The sequence below is a fragment of the Equus caballus genome, chromosome 26, assembly GCF_041296265.1.
Source record: "Equus caballus isolate H_3958 breed thoroughbred chromosome 26, TB-T2T, whole genome shotgun sequence".
NCBI classification, from domain to species: domain Eukaryota; kingdom Metazoa; phylum Chordata; class Mammalia; order Perissodactyla; family Equidae; genus Equus; species Equus caballus.
This window is the reverse complement of record NC_091709.1, coordinates 37,989,169-38,002,625: the sequence shown is the minus strand read 5'-3', so window position 1 is coordinate 38,002,625 and position 13,457 is coordinate 37,989,169. Positions and strand designations below refer to the sequence as shown.

Genomic DNA, 13,457 nt, shown 5'->3' with positions numbered 1-13,457 from the left:
GATGCTTATCCTTAAGGAGTTGCCAATGTGGGGGAAGTTGCACCTTTATCTTAAGGGCATTTGTTCTGGCCATAGTGAGTGTTTAAAGCAGATAAACAATGCATGCTCAATGGCCACGTCAGGCCCTTTTGGAAAAAACAAAGGCTGAATTAGGTTTACACCAAATGGCTTCCTCATATACTCCAATATATCCTGCTGCTTGCCATTTCTATTTGTCATTTGCTTTGGATCAGTTTTTATTTTCAGTGGGGAAAATTGCTATTTACAAACTGAATTCTCACATAGGATGTTTAGAAACCCAAGTTTGTGGATAATAGGCATGCAGTCAAAGAGCGGACATTCCTAGCAAGAACTGTCAGCTTAGCAGATGAAGGGAAATCGAGATGAGTGTAAAGCAGTGTTCCCTCTGGATACAGGGACAGGTGTCTGTCCCCTTGGCCAGCCAGGGTGTTGGAGCACCATAAAGGAGCCACACTACTCAGAGTGACACGATGGAAACACAAATCTGCTCCACACCTCTCACACAGCTGTGGAAGCCTGCACCGGTGGACCCTGGGTGCCCTCTCTCCTGGTCCAGGGTGCTGGTATACTTTGTGACTCAGTGATTTTTGCCAGATAGTGAGCGTCCAATCCAGCCTCCCTACAGTTGGCCACCATTTTGAGCCCCTTTCTCTGATCTGAAAATGGAAGCACTCAAGTTCACTAAATTTGGTTCAGATGAAGCTTAAAATCAGTTCAAAGACAGGTGCAGAGTTATACATTTTGTGAGGGTTTTGGGGCAGCCTAGTGAAAGATTGATCGTTGATCATTTCTTTCTTTTTTTTTTTTTTTTAAAGAGAGATGATCTTTCTTTTCACTTTTTTTTTTTTTTTTAAAGATTGGCACCTGGGCTAACAACTGTTGCCAATCTTTTTTGTTTTTTTCCTGCTTTTTATCTCCCTAAACCCCCTGTGTACACAGTTGTATATCTTAGTTGCACATCCTTCTAGTTGTGGGATGTGGGACGCCGCCTCAACGTGGCCTGGCGAGTGGCGCCATGTCCGCACCCAGGATCCGAACCCTGGGCCGCCACAGCAGAGCGCGCGAACTTAACCACTCGGCCACGGAGCCAGCCCCTGATCGTTTATTTCTATGAGCAAAGATGCTTGAGCAATCTTCAAATACCTCACGATTCTTTCTTTCTTTTCATCCCTATAATGAAACCAAAATTGTACATTTGGGTGACTGTACTGTTGTCTCAGACAAACAGAAATGTTCCAGATTTGTCTGCACGACTGAACTGGAGCTTCATGTCGCAATTTTTAAAAGAAGAAGGAGACAGAGGAGGAGAAGAAGACAGTGAAATTAGCCTCTTCTTCCTCCTCTGATCACCTATGAACTCTGTTTGCCAAAGTGGACCCCAGGAGAAAGAGAAAGGAGGGGGCAAGAGGTTGGAGCTCAGGGACGGAGTGTACTTCAGAGAAGATCCTGGGCTCCCTGGAGAAGAGGAATGCCGTTCTGTGTCTCCTGCCTCCCCCTCCCCTTCCCGTTAGCCTCCCCACCAACATCTCCCGTACTCACTCCACCAGCACCAAAGTCTGCATGTGCCTCCAGAACACACTGCAGACTGCACGGAAAATGCAGCTCGTCCATGCGCACACTCCCCATCGCCAGGCACCATCAATGTGGCAGTTTCCCCAGGGTGATTGATGTATACCAAACTATTGACAGCGTTCCAAACTTTTTTAGAATCTATGCGTTTAGATCTTTTCAGGTTGGGAGTTATGGGTAATTTGGCAAAGCAAACACCATAACTGGTTTCTTACATAACTCTGCAGTTGGCAGCAAATTAAGCAATGCGCCTTCATACAAGAAGACTCTGCGTCTCCTTTTTTGGAAGGACATGCTCTGGTTTGTTTTTTCCCCATTGCATATATTCTTTTTATTATTGACTGACTTCAATGATTCTTTGAAGTCAATTTTTTTAAGTGTGAATGGCAGGGTTCCGTTTAACTTTCAGAAGCTTGAGAGGTGTATCTGTGTGCCTCCAGACTAGAGAAAGCTTTTATAAATAACGTGAGTGCTTTTAGGTGATAATGAAATTGGGGAGTTTGAGAAGGCCTTTGGACCCAGACTGCCATAGGGATCTAAACTGGTAAAGTGCTTAAAAGTTCAAAGAGGGGCCAGCCTGGTGGTGGCACAGTGGTTAAGTTCACATGCTCTGCTTCAGCAGCCTGGGGTTCACTGGTTTGGATCCCAGGGGCAGACCTAGCACTGCTTATCAAGCCATGCTGTGGCAGCATCCCACATGCGAAATAGAAAATTGGCACAGGTGTTAGCTCAGGGCCAATCTTCCTCACCAGAAAAAAAAAAAAGTTCAAAGAGTTGCAGCCTTTTGAAAGAACTGGCCTCCTGCCATCCCAGTATGTTTCTCCAAACCAGACGTGTACCTGAAGAAAGGCCAGCTGAATTAACTTTTCAATTGTAGTGTACATTCTTTCTATTTCTTCTTCCTTTCCTACTTAAAAAAAAAAAATCAGTTTGTGAGTATCAAAGCAGGGCAACCTCTTACTGTTTCTTTTCTCAACTTCAGAGACTAGATTCTCTAAACTGTTTCTGTATCTTTTTCTGAATTCAGTAGCTGTTAGAAAATGATCAAAGTGTTGCATATTCCTAGTTCTCAAATTACAATAATAAAGTTTTCCAATGAAAATCCTAGGATGGCTTGAGGATCTCTTCCCACATTTTCACTGTGGAATACAAGTGGGAATTAGGACCTTCATCCAATAAAGTTAAATTGGGGGGGAAAAGTCCCGTATTTCACAATGAATTCCACTTTTCTTCTTTGGAAACAGAGTTCATTGACCAAGACAGATTTCAAAATGTTTTCTCTAACACCCCAATATGAAACTTTGATTGAGGCTTTCAGGAAATTACAGGGATCAAAGAACTCACCAAGACTTTGGTTTCCAGGTTTCCCAAAGCCTTGAAACTTCCCTGGAGGCTAATTGCTGTTTACTGCCGTAGATCTTCCTCCTTTTTCTTCCGTAACATTTTCCATCTTAAGACGGTTGTCCCATTCAGCTGAGCGGCGTGGTGTCTGAGTGGCTGAATGGAATTACTACCAGTGGAAACTATGCTGCAACAGGGGTCGATAAAGCAGCTGCAGAGCAAACCTTGGCTGTTTTTTCCATCCTCCCCAAGCAAAGTTAATTAGCATAGGGAAAATGACTAAGGTGTTGACGTCATCTCTTTCCAGTAGAAACTTACACTCCGTCCCTGTCTGCCAGCAAGCATGCAGGACTTGACTCAGGAATTTGCTGTCCAAACAGGATGCTCTAGAAGCTGCGCTTTTGTTCCCAGGGGGCTGGACCTCGGTGCTTTATAAGCGCTGGCTCCAGAAAGAACCCACAGCCTCTTGTACAGGAACCCCACTTGGAGCTCGGCTGTGTGCGTCTCTAGCGCTTTCACTGTAAAGAAAGCAAGATGCATTTTAGAAACTTTAACTACAGTTTTAGCTCCCTGATTGCCTGTGTGGCAAACAGTGATATCTTCAGCGAAAGTGAAACCAGGGTAAGGCTTCTAATATAATGTGATTTCTGAGAGTTTTCAAAGCATTATGTTAATTGGGACTATTAACTGAAATATTTGGGGGGGTGGTTTTTGGCTCTCTTGTGGGTTTAGGGGTGTTGAAATAAATCCAAATTACTTTGAGCCTTAAAAATCAAAAGCTGTCGCCTGAGGAATTAACTAGGAAGGAATTTTTAAAGCTCTCAATATTTGAAAACATCCAGGTCCCCTGACCAACTAGGAAGGCAGAGTTTGGGCATCGTGTGTTTTTCATTCTGTGCAGGTTTGTAAGTAAATTTCTTGGAGGGAGGTCTTTTCTGGTGATGAACAGGATGTTTCACTTTGACGTCTAGAATTCAGAATATTTGATTTTATCTTAGGAAATAAATATTGTAAAGACATTTATATGTTTGCAGTAATTACAAGGGTCTGTCCTCGAGTTTCTAGATTTCTCTAGCTAGAGAAAATGCAGTCGTGGCAAATAACAAAACTGCATAAATAACTTAAGTGTGGGGTAAGCATACCTCCTGGAAAGCAGCTCTCATTGATGGTAATTAATGTAATTAGTAATTTTAATTATTATGCTTTGCTTCTTCATTTGATTAAAATGCAAGATTTTCATCAATAGCTACCCAGCTGTCTAAATGATCTTTAACAATATTGTATATGGATGAATTCTGTATGTTCTGTTGGGGGGGGGGGGGGTGTTTGTGTTACATGCTTTATACCCAAAGCTGTATTGGGACATATGAAGTTTTCTTCTTTTTTTTTTTTAAGTCCAATTTAACTCCGTAATTGTGTACTATGCTTGTGAGCCAGGACTGCAGTTTTTGAACTAAATATTAGAGCACATTCTATATGTAGAAGTATAAAGTCTGTGTATTTAGTATTAGCCTTATGTGAGTAAAATCACTATTTTGTTTATTTAATTAAGTAGAGATTCTATCCAACAACTGTAATAACTAGATATCAGTTATCAGAACAAATTAGATTATTTTGTAAGAGAATGGTATAATAGTATCATGGCCTTAACAGATAACGTGAGTTCTGTTGTGTTCTTGTCCTAAGCCTTGATTTGTATTCTAAAAATATTCACGAAAGTCATCTCACCTAAATTATGAATCATAGCTTCAAAACTACACAGTTGGTCACAATGCCCATCGATGAGGTCATGCGAAATTCCAAATTTACACAGACATCCATATGCCAGAAATTTGCCCATGCACAGAGAGGTGGGGAAAAAAGTCAGAGGCAGCCAGATGAAATCCCATGCGAAGCATCTGCTCTGCTTTCTTTCTCATTCTTTGCCTCTGTGAAACCCCTCACGGGAAAGTCACAGAAATTTCTAGAAACTAAAGAAAAGCCAAGGAATTTGCAGAGAGAAAGTTGTGGGTTGTTCCCACTCCCCGTTAACAACCTGCCTCTTGGAGACACCACCAGACCTGCTGGCAGCCCTGCCATGTGGAGCGAGCACGTGGTCCAGGGTGGCCTCTTCGCTCCTCCTCTTTCTATCGCTGAGTATTCTTGAAGACGTTCTCTTCTCTATTCAGAATCCTCTCTCTCCTCTGCAGAAGTCCTGTGCTTTCCATCAGTTTCCACGGTACTTTGTGGTCCCCGCCTCCTCTTCTGCACCAGTCACCTGTGTAAATGTCATGCTGCCCCATCCCAACTCTCAGACACCCCCTTCTGCCTTTCACAGGGGTTCCCAAACTTTCCTCAGTGTTTAGTCTGGAATAAAAGACTCGTAAAACACAACAACTAAGTCCATGTAATCTTCCTCAGTTTCAACTGCCCATTGCTCTCTGGTTGGAATGCTGAAGGATTGCAGTGGCCTCCCGGCTCCCCCCACCAACACCTCCACCCCTGGACCCACCAAGGGGGCGTCCCCCAGAGCTTTTCCCAGGAGGCTGATGAGCTCTTTCCTGAATCTAAGCTAGTAACCATTGACCTCGGGCATTTCAATTCTAAGAGCTCCTGCTGTTTCAGAATTTTCACCAGCCCTTATAACATTAGAGCTAGAGATGTATATATGTTCAAGCCAGCCTGCAGAAACAGCTCCATTGGCAGTCCTCTCATCTTTTTAAACCAGTATTATTTTTAGAGAGTTAAAAAGTAACAGATTGAGTGGGAAAACAATAGTGGGAATTTTTTTTAAACCCACTTCCTTTACGTTAAGAATGTAAGGCTTTTTATTAACTTCTTTTCCAGTTCAATAAAAATGGGTTTTTCAAATTAGTTCTAGCGCTTTTAAGCCCTAAAGAAGTATTTGATGCACACAGCAAAGCCCTCAGCTGAGTGGGGGATGGCCAAAGGTCACCGGATACAGGAACTGTCAGGCCAGAGGGGTGGCAAATTACCAAGCTGGTCCTCTTTCGAAAATGCTCATTCTACTTTAAAAGGAAGGTTTCTGTGACTATAACAAGTATTTAAGTATTAGTAAGTGTTCTGCTGAATAAATGAAGTTAGTAAATCGTATACATCCTTACTTTCGTATAAAATCACCTGTATTAGAATTAAAAGGGCACAATCGCTCAGAGGGGAAAGTTGAGTTTTGTCTTCTGGAAGAAAGAAGTTAGGAGTTCTTGAAATGATACTAATAATTATCGGTATTATAATTACTAGTAATTACTAATTCCATTGCTCAATAAGAAATGTAATTGGTTGTCTAATCAAGGGTCATATGCTGGTAAATTTTAACTCCTTTCATTTTATTTTTCAGGCCAAATTTGAATCCCTCTTCAAGACATATGACAAGGATATCACCTTTCAATATTTTAAGAGCTTCAAACGAGTCCGAATAAACTTCAGCAACCCCTTATCCGCAGCCGACGCGAGACTCCAGCTACATAAGACTGAATTTCTCGGGAAGGAAATGAAATTATATTTTGCTCAGGTCAGTCGAGTTCATCAATCCTCCCACTCACTCCTTCTAAAAATAGCTTGTACATCGATTGAGTTGATTTAAGACTCCAAGAGTTCATCTTGAGAAGGGCAAAGTTCATACTCCAAATTTTCCTTGTCTGCCCTATTTTAAGAAAACATCAGTGTGTATTTGAAAGCTCTCTCAGAAATGGTTCCTGACCTCCTTGGGTTGAGTGATGATGGAAGGAAGAACGAGCTGGTAGAGGGCAGTGTTGTGGGCACGGCTTCCCCAGAACCCCAGGATCTGTGTAGCAAGTTTTCATGAATTGGCTCAAGGATCAGGGCTAATGACTTGCTCCAGACCCAGAGCAGACCAGACTGGCTCCTGGCTCTGTGCAGGTTCTCAGCAGCCTCCTCTCTAAGTGGAGAACTTGTAGTCTGCCAGCAGGATGCACATCAACACAGGGCTGCCAGGCCCGGCTTGAAGGAAAAAAATGAGTTGACCAGACATGTAGCCAAGACTAAGACTTCCTCCTGGTAGAGGGGTCCCAGCCCCAGGGCACTCAGGCGATGCTGTGAGTGGGTTTGCTTTTTCTCTTGCTCACCACCCTTCCAGCTCTCCTCTTGGGGACCCTCCATGATAGGTGACCCACCTTCCAGGCAGCTCACAAAGTTCCATTTGATGATGTAACAGGGGTCGAACAGGTTGGCAGTGGGGAGGGGGAAGAAGCTTCTCTCAGATTCTGCTCCCTGGTTAATGTGAACCCCAGTCCCCTGTGGGGGCTCTGAGTTCCACACCAGTTTGGAAGCAGACCCTGCAGAAAGGCTCCAGCCCGAGAAGACGAAGTTGCCCGCCCTGCCCCCTGGTAGTGGATGTGAGGCAAAGCCTTGGCCTTGGATCCTTAGTGCTGAGCTCACTCCTTTGTGCATTTCTGGGGTTCCATGTAAGTAAAGACTTGGTCCCTCCATGACTTTTTCTGATTATTAAAGTAAATGCCTGTTCATTCTGAAAATCCCCTAAACAACTGTATAATCCTAGAGATGTTGCTTAGCCTGTTGGAGCTTCAGCTGCACTTTTGTGATATGAGGAGCTAGAAGAAATAGATTCTGAGATCCCTTCTGACCTGGACGACAGTGGCTTTATTTTTTCCATTTCTAGGAAAACCATTTCTGTTGATCTTCCCTCAGTCTGGGTCAAGCATAGTTACTTGCAGTCCCCGTGCTTGGAGTCCCAGGCTGGGAGGGGCTTCTAATCACGTTTGCACTAAAACCAGAGTTCTTCCCTCCCCCTCCACTCATGGACCCTGTTACCATTTGTCCCTGAACTGCCCGGTCCTGCTGCCCCCACGTGGCTCGTCCCCTCCCGCCTGTCTTCCGTAAGCTGTCGTTCAGTGCTGCTGCATTTCTTCAGTTCTTCCCTCGAGAAACATCCGCCTGTATTTATTTCTCTCCTCAGACTTTACACATAGGAAGTTCACACCTGGCTCCACCGAATCCAGACAAGCAGTTTCTGATCTCTCCTCCTGCCTCTCCCCCGGTCGGTTGGAAACAAGTGGAAGACGCCACTCCTGTCATAAATTATGATCTTTTATACGCTATCTCCAAGCTAGGGCCAGGTAAGCGGTGCTCTCCGGGGGGAGCAGGGCAAGGAGATGTGGAGAGATTGCGCTCCAGGTCCGAGACACAGATGCTCCCCCACAGCAGGGAGCAGTGGCGGCCCCATTGCCTTTTCAACTTTCCGTGTGATGGATGCCAGTGGCGTTGTGAATCTTCTCTATTTGCATTCTTCCTCATCACTGTAACTCACGCTGGGAGCCTGCGTGCCTGCCTCGGGCCTCATTCCTTAGGAAGGTGTACAAGAGGGACTGTAGCTGGCCATGGGGACCAAGCACCGTGACCCTCCCACTCGGCGTCACCTGAATCCGTCCCCTCACCCACTGAGCACACCTCATCTGGGTGGCTCAAGACCTGGCCCCACGTCCTGTCGCTCCAAGTGGGGATGAGCAGGTGGACTTTGGAGAGGCAAAACAGACCCCTCCCTTTTAGGAATTTCATTGTAGTGGAAGGTAATTTTGACCGCTCATCTCATTCTCGCCTGCCCTTTTGAATGTGTGAGGGAACAGAGAACCATCAGTTGTCGTAAGAAAGAGCCCCAGTCTTGCATGCCCTGACTTGGCCCCATACGGGTGCTCCCCCGGCAGGGGGAGGCTCCAGTCCTCTGCAGGGATGAAGGGAGACAGGTACTCTGGCTCAGGCTCCTCATCTGTAAAATGGGTGTTACCCAGTGGAGTGACCGGGAGAGGAGACCATTGTGGAGAAAGCACTTTAAACAGTATCTGGCTCATAGGCAGCACTCAATGCATGTTTTTTGAAAACAATAAAATGTTAGTGACCCCTGTCCTCTCTGATAGGGTTTGGATGAGAGGTGGGTACAAGAGGGTCTTGGGGTACAGATGTTTGAGCCCCACTCCTGCCCCATCTTTGGAGCAAACGCAGTAAGTGCTGAGACCATCAGCTTTCTCCTTGACCAGCAGTCCGATGTTCCTTTGGGTTGAGAGTTTTATTTTCTTGGACCATCAGCAGTTTCGTATTGAAAAGATCACATTTCTGAAAACATGGCCCGACGGAAATCCCCCGTGTGGTAAGAAGCAAGGATCACGTTACTTACTGCTCATCCTGGCGTGAAGGTCAGGATGGAAAATGGCTGGTCTGAGCAAGCGTGTGCTTCTCCGGGCAGCTCCTGGCCCAGGCGCATCCCCACAGCTGAGGGTTGGAACCTGCTGTGATGTTAGAGGAGGGAGAAACAAAATCTGCACCTGCAGAGAGGTGTCACACTGCTCCAGAGGCAAGGAGAGATGCTAAGGAGAATTCCTCACTCTCCAGAATGTACCACTCCCTTCCAGAAGGCTTATTTGAGAAGGCTTTATAGAAAATGGACATAATGTCCATTGGCCCCTTAGTTTACTTAACAATGAGCTTGAATAATATTTCTTATCTCAGCTTTACTTTGCCCCCAACAAGATTGCACATACAGTCCTACGCCAAGCTTTCCGGACTATGATTGATGGGGAGCTAGATAAGGATTTGTCAAGAGCCTCCTGACCCAGGGGGACTCTGACCCTCCACCTTAATTCTTGCCAGGAGAGAGCAGAGGCGCCTTCACCTTCTCAAAGGCAATCATGATGACAGTCCAGTCTCCCCTGTGGGATAGAGGGAAGGGAACCACCTTTTTTATGAGTCACAGCGCATTCTGTGTTCAGAGGAGTTGCCAGAGCGGGGTGAGGCAGGAAGCCCTGCTTAGCTGCCCTTCTAATCCAGTCAGGCAGGAAGAGAACTTGGAGGAAAACCCACCCCAGGCTCCCCCGCAACTGAGAGGTAGAGCAAACTGAAGCAAGCTGCCTCCCTCCCCACCGCACCCCTATCTGAAATCCCCAGCATTTCTGCTACTCCCAGCTTTCCACCAGTAACCATTCACGTTCCATTTTTCAACATAATGAAACGAGGTGACACTTATGGGGAATGGGTACCGTGTACCAGGTACCAGTGCTTTGCCTGCATTCACTCATGTAATCAGCTCCCTGAGATCAATGCCTTTATTATCCCATTTTACAGAGGAGGAGTCTGAGGTGCACAGGGGGGTGAAGGGACATGCCCATGAGCACCGGGTACTAAGCGGCAGCACTCACAGGCCAAGTGCTGGCCTCTGTGCTGCGCTGCCTTCCTCAGCTCCCAAGATGCAGACTCTTCTGTGGCCAGACCGGCGCCATAGAGCGCTGCCAGGGCTTGGCTGCTGAAGAAAGCTCCCCCAGCCCTTGCTGGACCAGAGTGGCCTGAACTTGACTGAACTGGAAAACTAAGGCTGACCCAGAGCAGCAGGACACTCCTGGTTCCAGGGGGTTGATAGCTGTCGTTTGAAAAAGGATGCCGTGGTCGAAAATGTTTTGGGAGCCCCTGGTTCAACCAGCCACCCTTGTGTCTTCATGCAGGCCCTCCTTGAGCCTCCTGTCCCCCGGGGTGCTCTGTGGAGGGAGGCTCACTCTGTCCTGTCCTGACACATTTATTCATGTGGCATCTTTTCCTGAACAGATACTCCTCACACCACGCTGTGGGGCGGGGGGGGGGGGGGGGTCCTCTGGGTGTTTTAGGAGACCTGGTGGACATGTTAAGTGTAATTGGAAAACACATTCTTTCTGTACCTTTCATCTTCCTGGACTCAGAGTATTTGACTGAAAGCAGAGTAATATGCAATGATGATATTGTATATTACAGTCATATGGCACTTAATGATGGAGACGCATTCTGAGAAATGCGACCTTAGACAATCTCGTTGTGGTGTGAACATCATAGAGCGCACTTACACAAACCTAGGTGGGATAGCCTACTACACACCTAGGCTATATGGTACTGATCCTACGGGACCACTGTCATGTATGCGGTCCGTCATTGATCGAAATGTCATTAGGCGGTGCATGACTGTGTGTGTCTGTGTATATATATTTTTTTCCTGGATGAACCAGCAAAGAAACACTAATCCAGAGCATACCGGCCATGTCCCTCAGTCCCCACTGAATGTCCACAGACCCCTACTGCTATTCCAGTTACTGTTGCCCATTGGCTGTCAGTGACTTCCCTGAGTTACCCCGCAATCGTTTTCTTTCCCCAGGGGAAAAGTATGAATTGCACGCAGCGACCGACACCACTCCCAGCGTGGTCGTCCACGTATGCGAGAGCGACCAGGAGAACGAGGAAGAAGACGAGATGGAAAGAATGAAGAGACCCAAACCAAAAATTATCCAGACCCGAAGGCCGGAGTACACGCCCATCCACTTAAGCTGAACAGGCACCGGGACGCAGAAGTAATCCAAGTCATACTCAATGGGGAGGAATCTTTTACTGTGGAAGTGGCCGGTCACAACTTTGGAGGTGGCAGCCGTGATCACGGTGGCAGAAATTCCAGTTCATGTTGCTCAGGAGAGAGGCAAGGCTTTGTCTCCTGGTTCTAGTGCTGCGCGTCAGTCAGTGTTCATGGCTCCCAGGAATGTCCTGGGCCAATCACTGAGTCTGGGGTGATCGCACAAGGACATTTGGGAACGTCTCGAGAAAACTGATAACGATAGTGTTTTGTACTTGTTCTTTTCTAGTAGGTTCTGTTTTTGCCAAGGGCAGGTTGATAATGGGTCCGGGGAGAGCCTTCTGTTTCTAACCAGCCCACGGGGTAGACTATCTCTACTGGTAGGACAAGGCACTGCGTGAAGCCACGGAGTGTCTGGTGCGGAAAGGTTGCGAAAACAACAACCATACAATGTGGGAATTGTAGTGTTTCCTTTCTTCCTCTCATGTTCTAATGTTTGTGCATGTATATTACTGATTTTCATGACTAACCTTTGTTCGTATATAGAGTTCCGCCATTGTTGTTTTACATCTTTTGGGAAGCTAGGAAAGCATTTGAAAAATCTGTCACCTCTCCAGATTCGTGACTCTCTTTGCAACAGCGCTCACACGTGGAATTCTACGGAACTCACTCACTCAGCACCCTGTCCGAAGCAACTTACAACTCAGTGCTTTGGCAAAAGAAGTCGATCTGAAATTCCTGTGTAGAGTTTCGCTTATAATATTCAGAGAACCGCAGTTTCACTGCCAATTTTTTGTGGATAAGAAATTTTAGTTTAGGTGTTTTGGGTAGGACATCGGTTTCATTGATTTCTTTCGTGTGGTGGTTTATCTCCATGAGTCATAGCCAAAAGCCTTTTAGGAGAGCTGTCGGGTGACATAGTTGATTTTTTACCCCACTAAAACATCAAGATAAACTTGTAAATACAGCTGATAGCATATATTCATACCTGTTGTGCACTTGGGTGAAGAATCTGGGAGTGGGAAAACAGTGTAAGACGTATTAACCCACTGTGAATTGTATGTTGTAGAAAATGCTGTCACAGCGTTGGGCAGGACTCGAATTCAAGGCGTGTGAAGTGGGTAGTTGATGTGTGGTGACATGAGAGAGATGCAGTGCCTTTTCCCATTAATTCCTGATGGAATTGTTACACTAGGTTAACGTTTGTAATGTTTTTCTAGTTGTAATGTGTATGTCTGGTAAATAGGTATTATATTTTGGCCTTATGATACCATAACAAAATTTGTCCTTTGGAAATACCTAATGCCGAGCTAACAGTGCATGCTTTGGAAATTCCGAAGATGGTTTTCTTTAAGAAGCAAATACATTTGGTGGTTCATGTCAAGAAATTGACAGAATGTTCTCAGAACCCTGTTTACAGAACTTGGCAGGTTGGGTGGGGCAGGTGAGGGAGAGACCATTGCATAGCTGTCAAGTGTTCCTAGTGACGTGCTTTTAAACTGGAGAGGCTAACCTCAAAATATTTTTTTTTAACCGCATTCTATAATAAATCGACACGATATGCTCTTTACGGAAAAGTTATGTTTGTCATTTTATTTCTAATGATCGGTCTGCGAGCCCTTTGAATTCTGCACTGTCAGAAGGACACATCCCGTCTTCAGTTTGAGCATAGAAACTGCTGATCCTTTGTTATGGTTCACGGAGGGTCAGCCACACTAACAGTACGTCACCTCATAAAGGGGAAAAAGGATGAAATTGGAAGTTTGAGTATTTCCTTTGTCTAGGGAGATGATACTATGATGAAAACTAACGGCTCCACTAAACAGTGTTTATGATTGTTAATTTGAGGAGTTCTCCTTCCTGTTAGGAAAGCAGTCCACAGAAGGTACGAAATCCCAAAGGCCAGTTATGTTCAGAAAGTCCATCTCTAGCCTTCTGGTTGAATCTCAGGCAGCCTTTTCCCTGGAATTCTTGTTACAAAGGGTCATCAGCTTCCTGTGTGCAAGGTGTAAATAACCCAGTATGTATTTGCTGAACACTAGCAAATGACATTCATCTGGATCAAGATTAACATTCGGCATTTTTCCATGAAAATTCACATGCTTCTCTTGTTTCCTTTTATGAATAGCCTCATCCTGTCATTTCCCAAGAGCATTTACATATTTCAAAGCCATATATGTTTGAAATTGAAACC

General features: G+C 45.5%; 1 protein-coding gene across 3 annotated transcripts in view; it reads left to right on the top strand.

Moving 5' to 3' along the window:
• Window positions 1-12,840, top strand: part of RCAN1 (regulator of calcineurin 1) — a 96,682-nt gene extending 83,842 nt beyond the window's left edge. For 2 of the 3 annotated variants that reach the window (XM_014736353.3, XM_070252388.1), the window contains exons 2-4: window positions 6,269-6,442; window positions 7,868-8,027; window positions 11,075-12,840. In XM_014736353.3, the coding sequence (XP_014591839.2) occupies window positions 6,269-6,442; window positions 7,868-8,027; window positions 11,075-11,247 (507 nt within the window). In that variant the 3' untranslated portion in view covers window positions 11,248-12,840. Of the gene's footprint in view, window positions 1-3,026; window positions 3,553-6,268; window positions 6,443-7,867; window positions 8,028-11,074 lie in introns of those variants that run through there. The other variant, XM_003364201.5, reaches the window with a different exon arrangement.
• The last annotated feature ends 617 nt before the right edge of the window (window positions 12,841-13,457 follow it).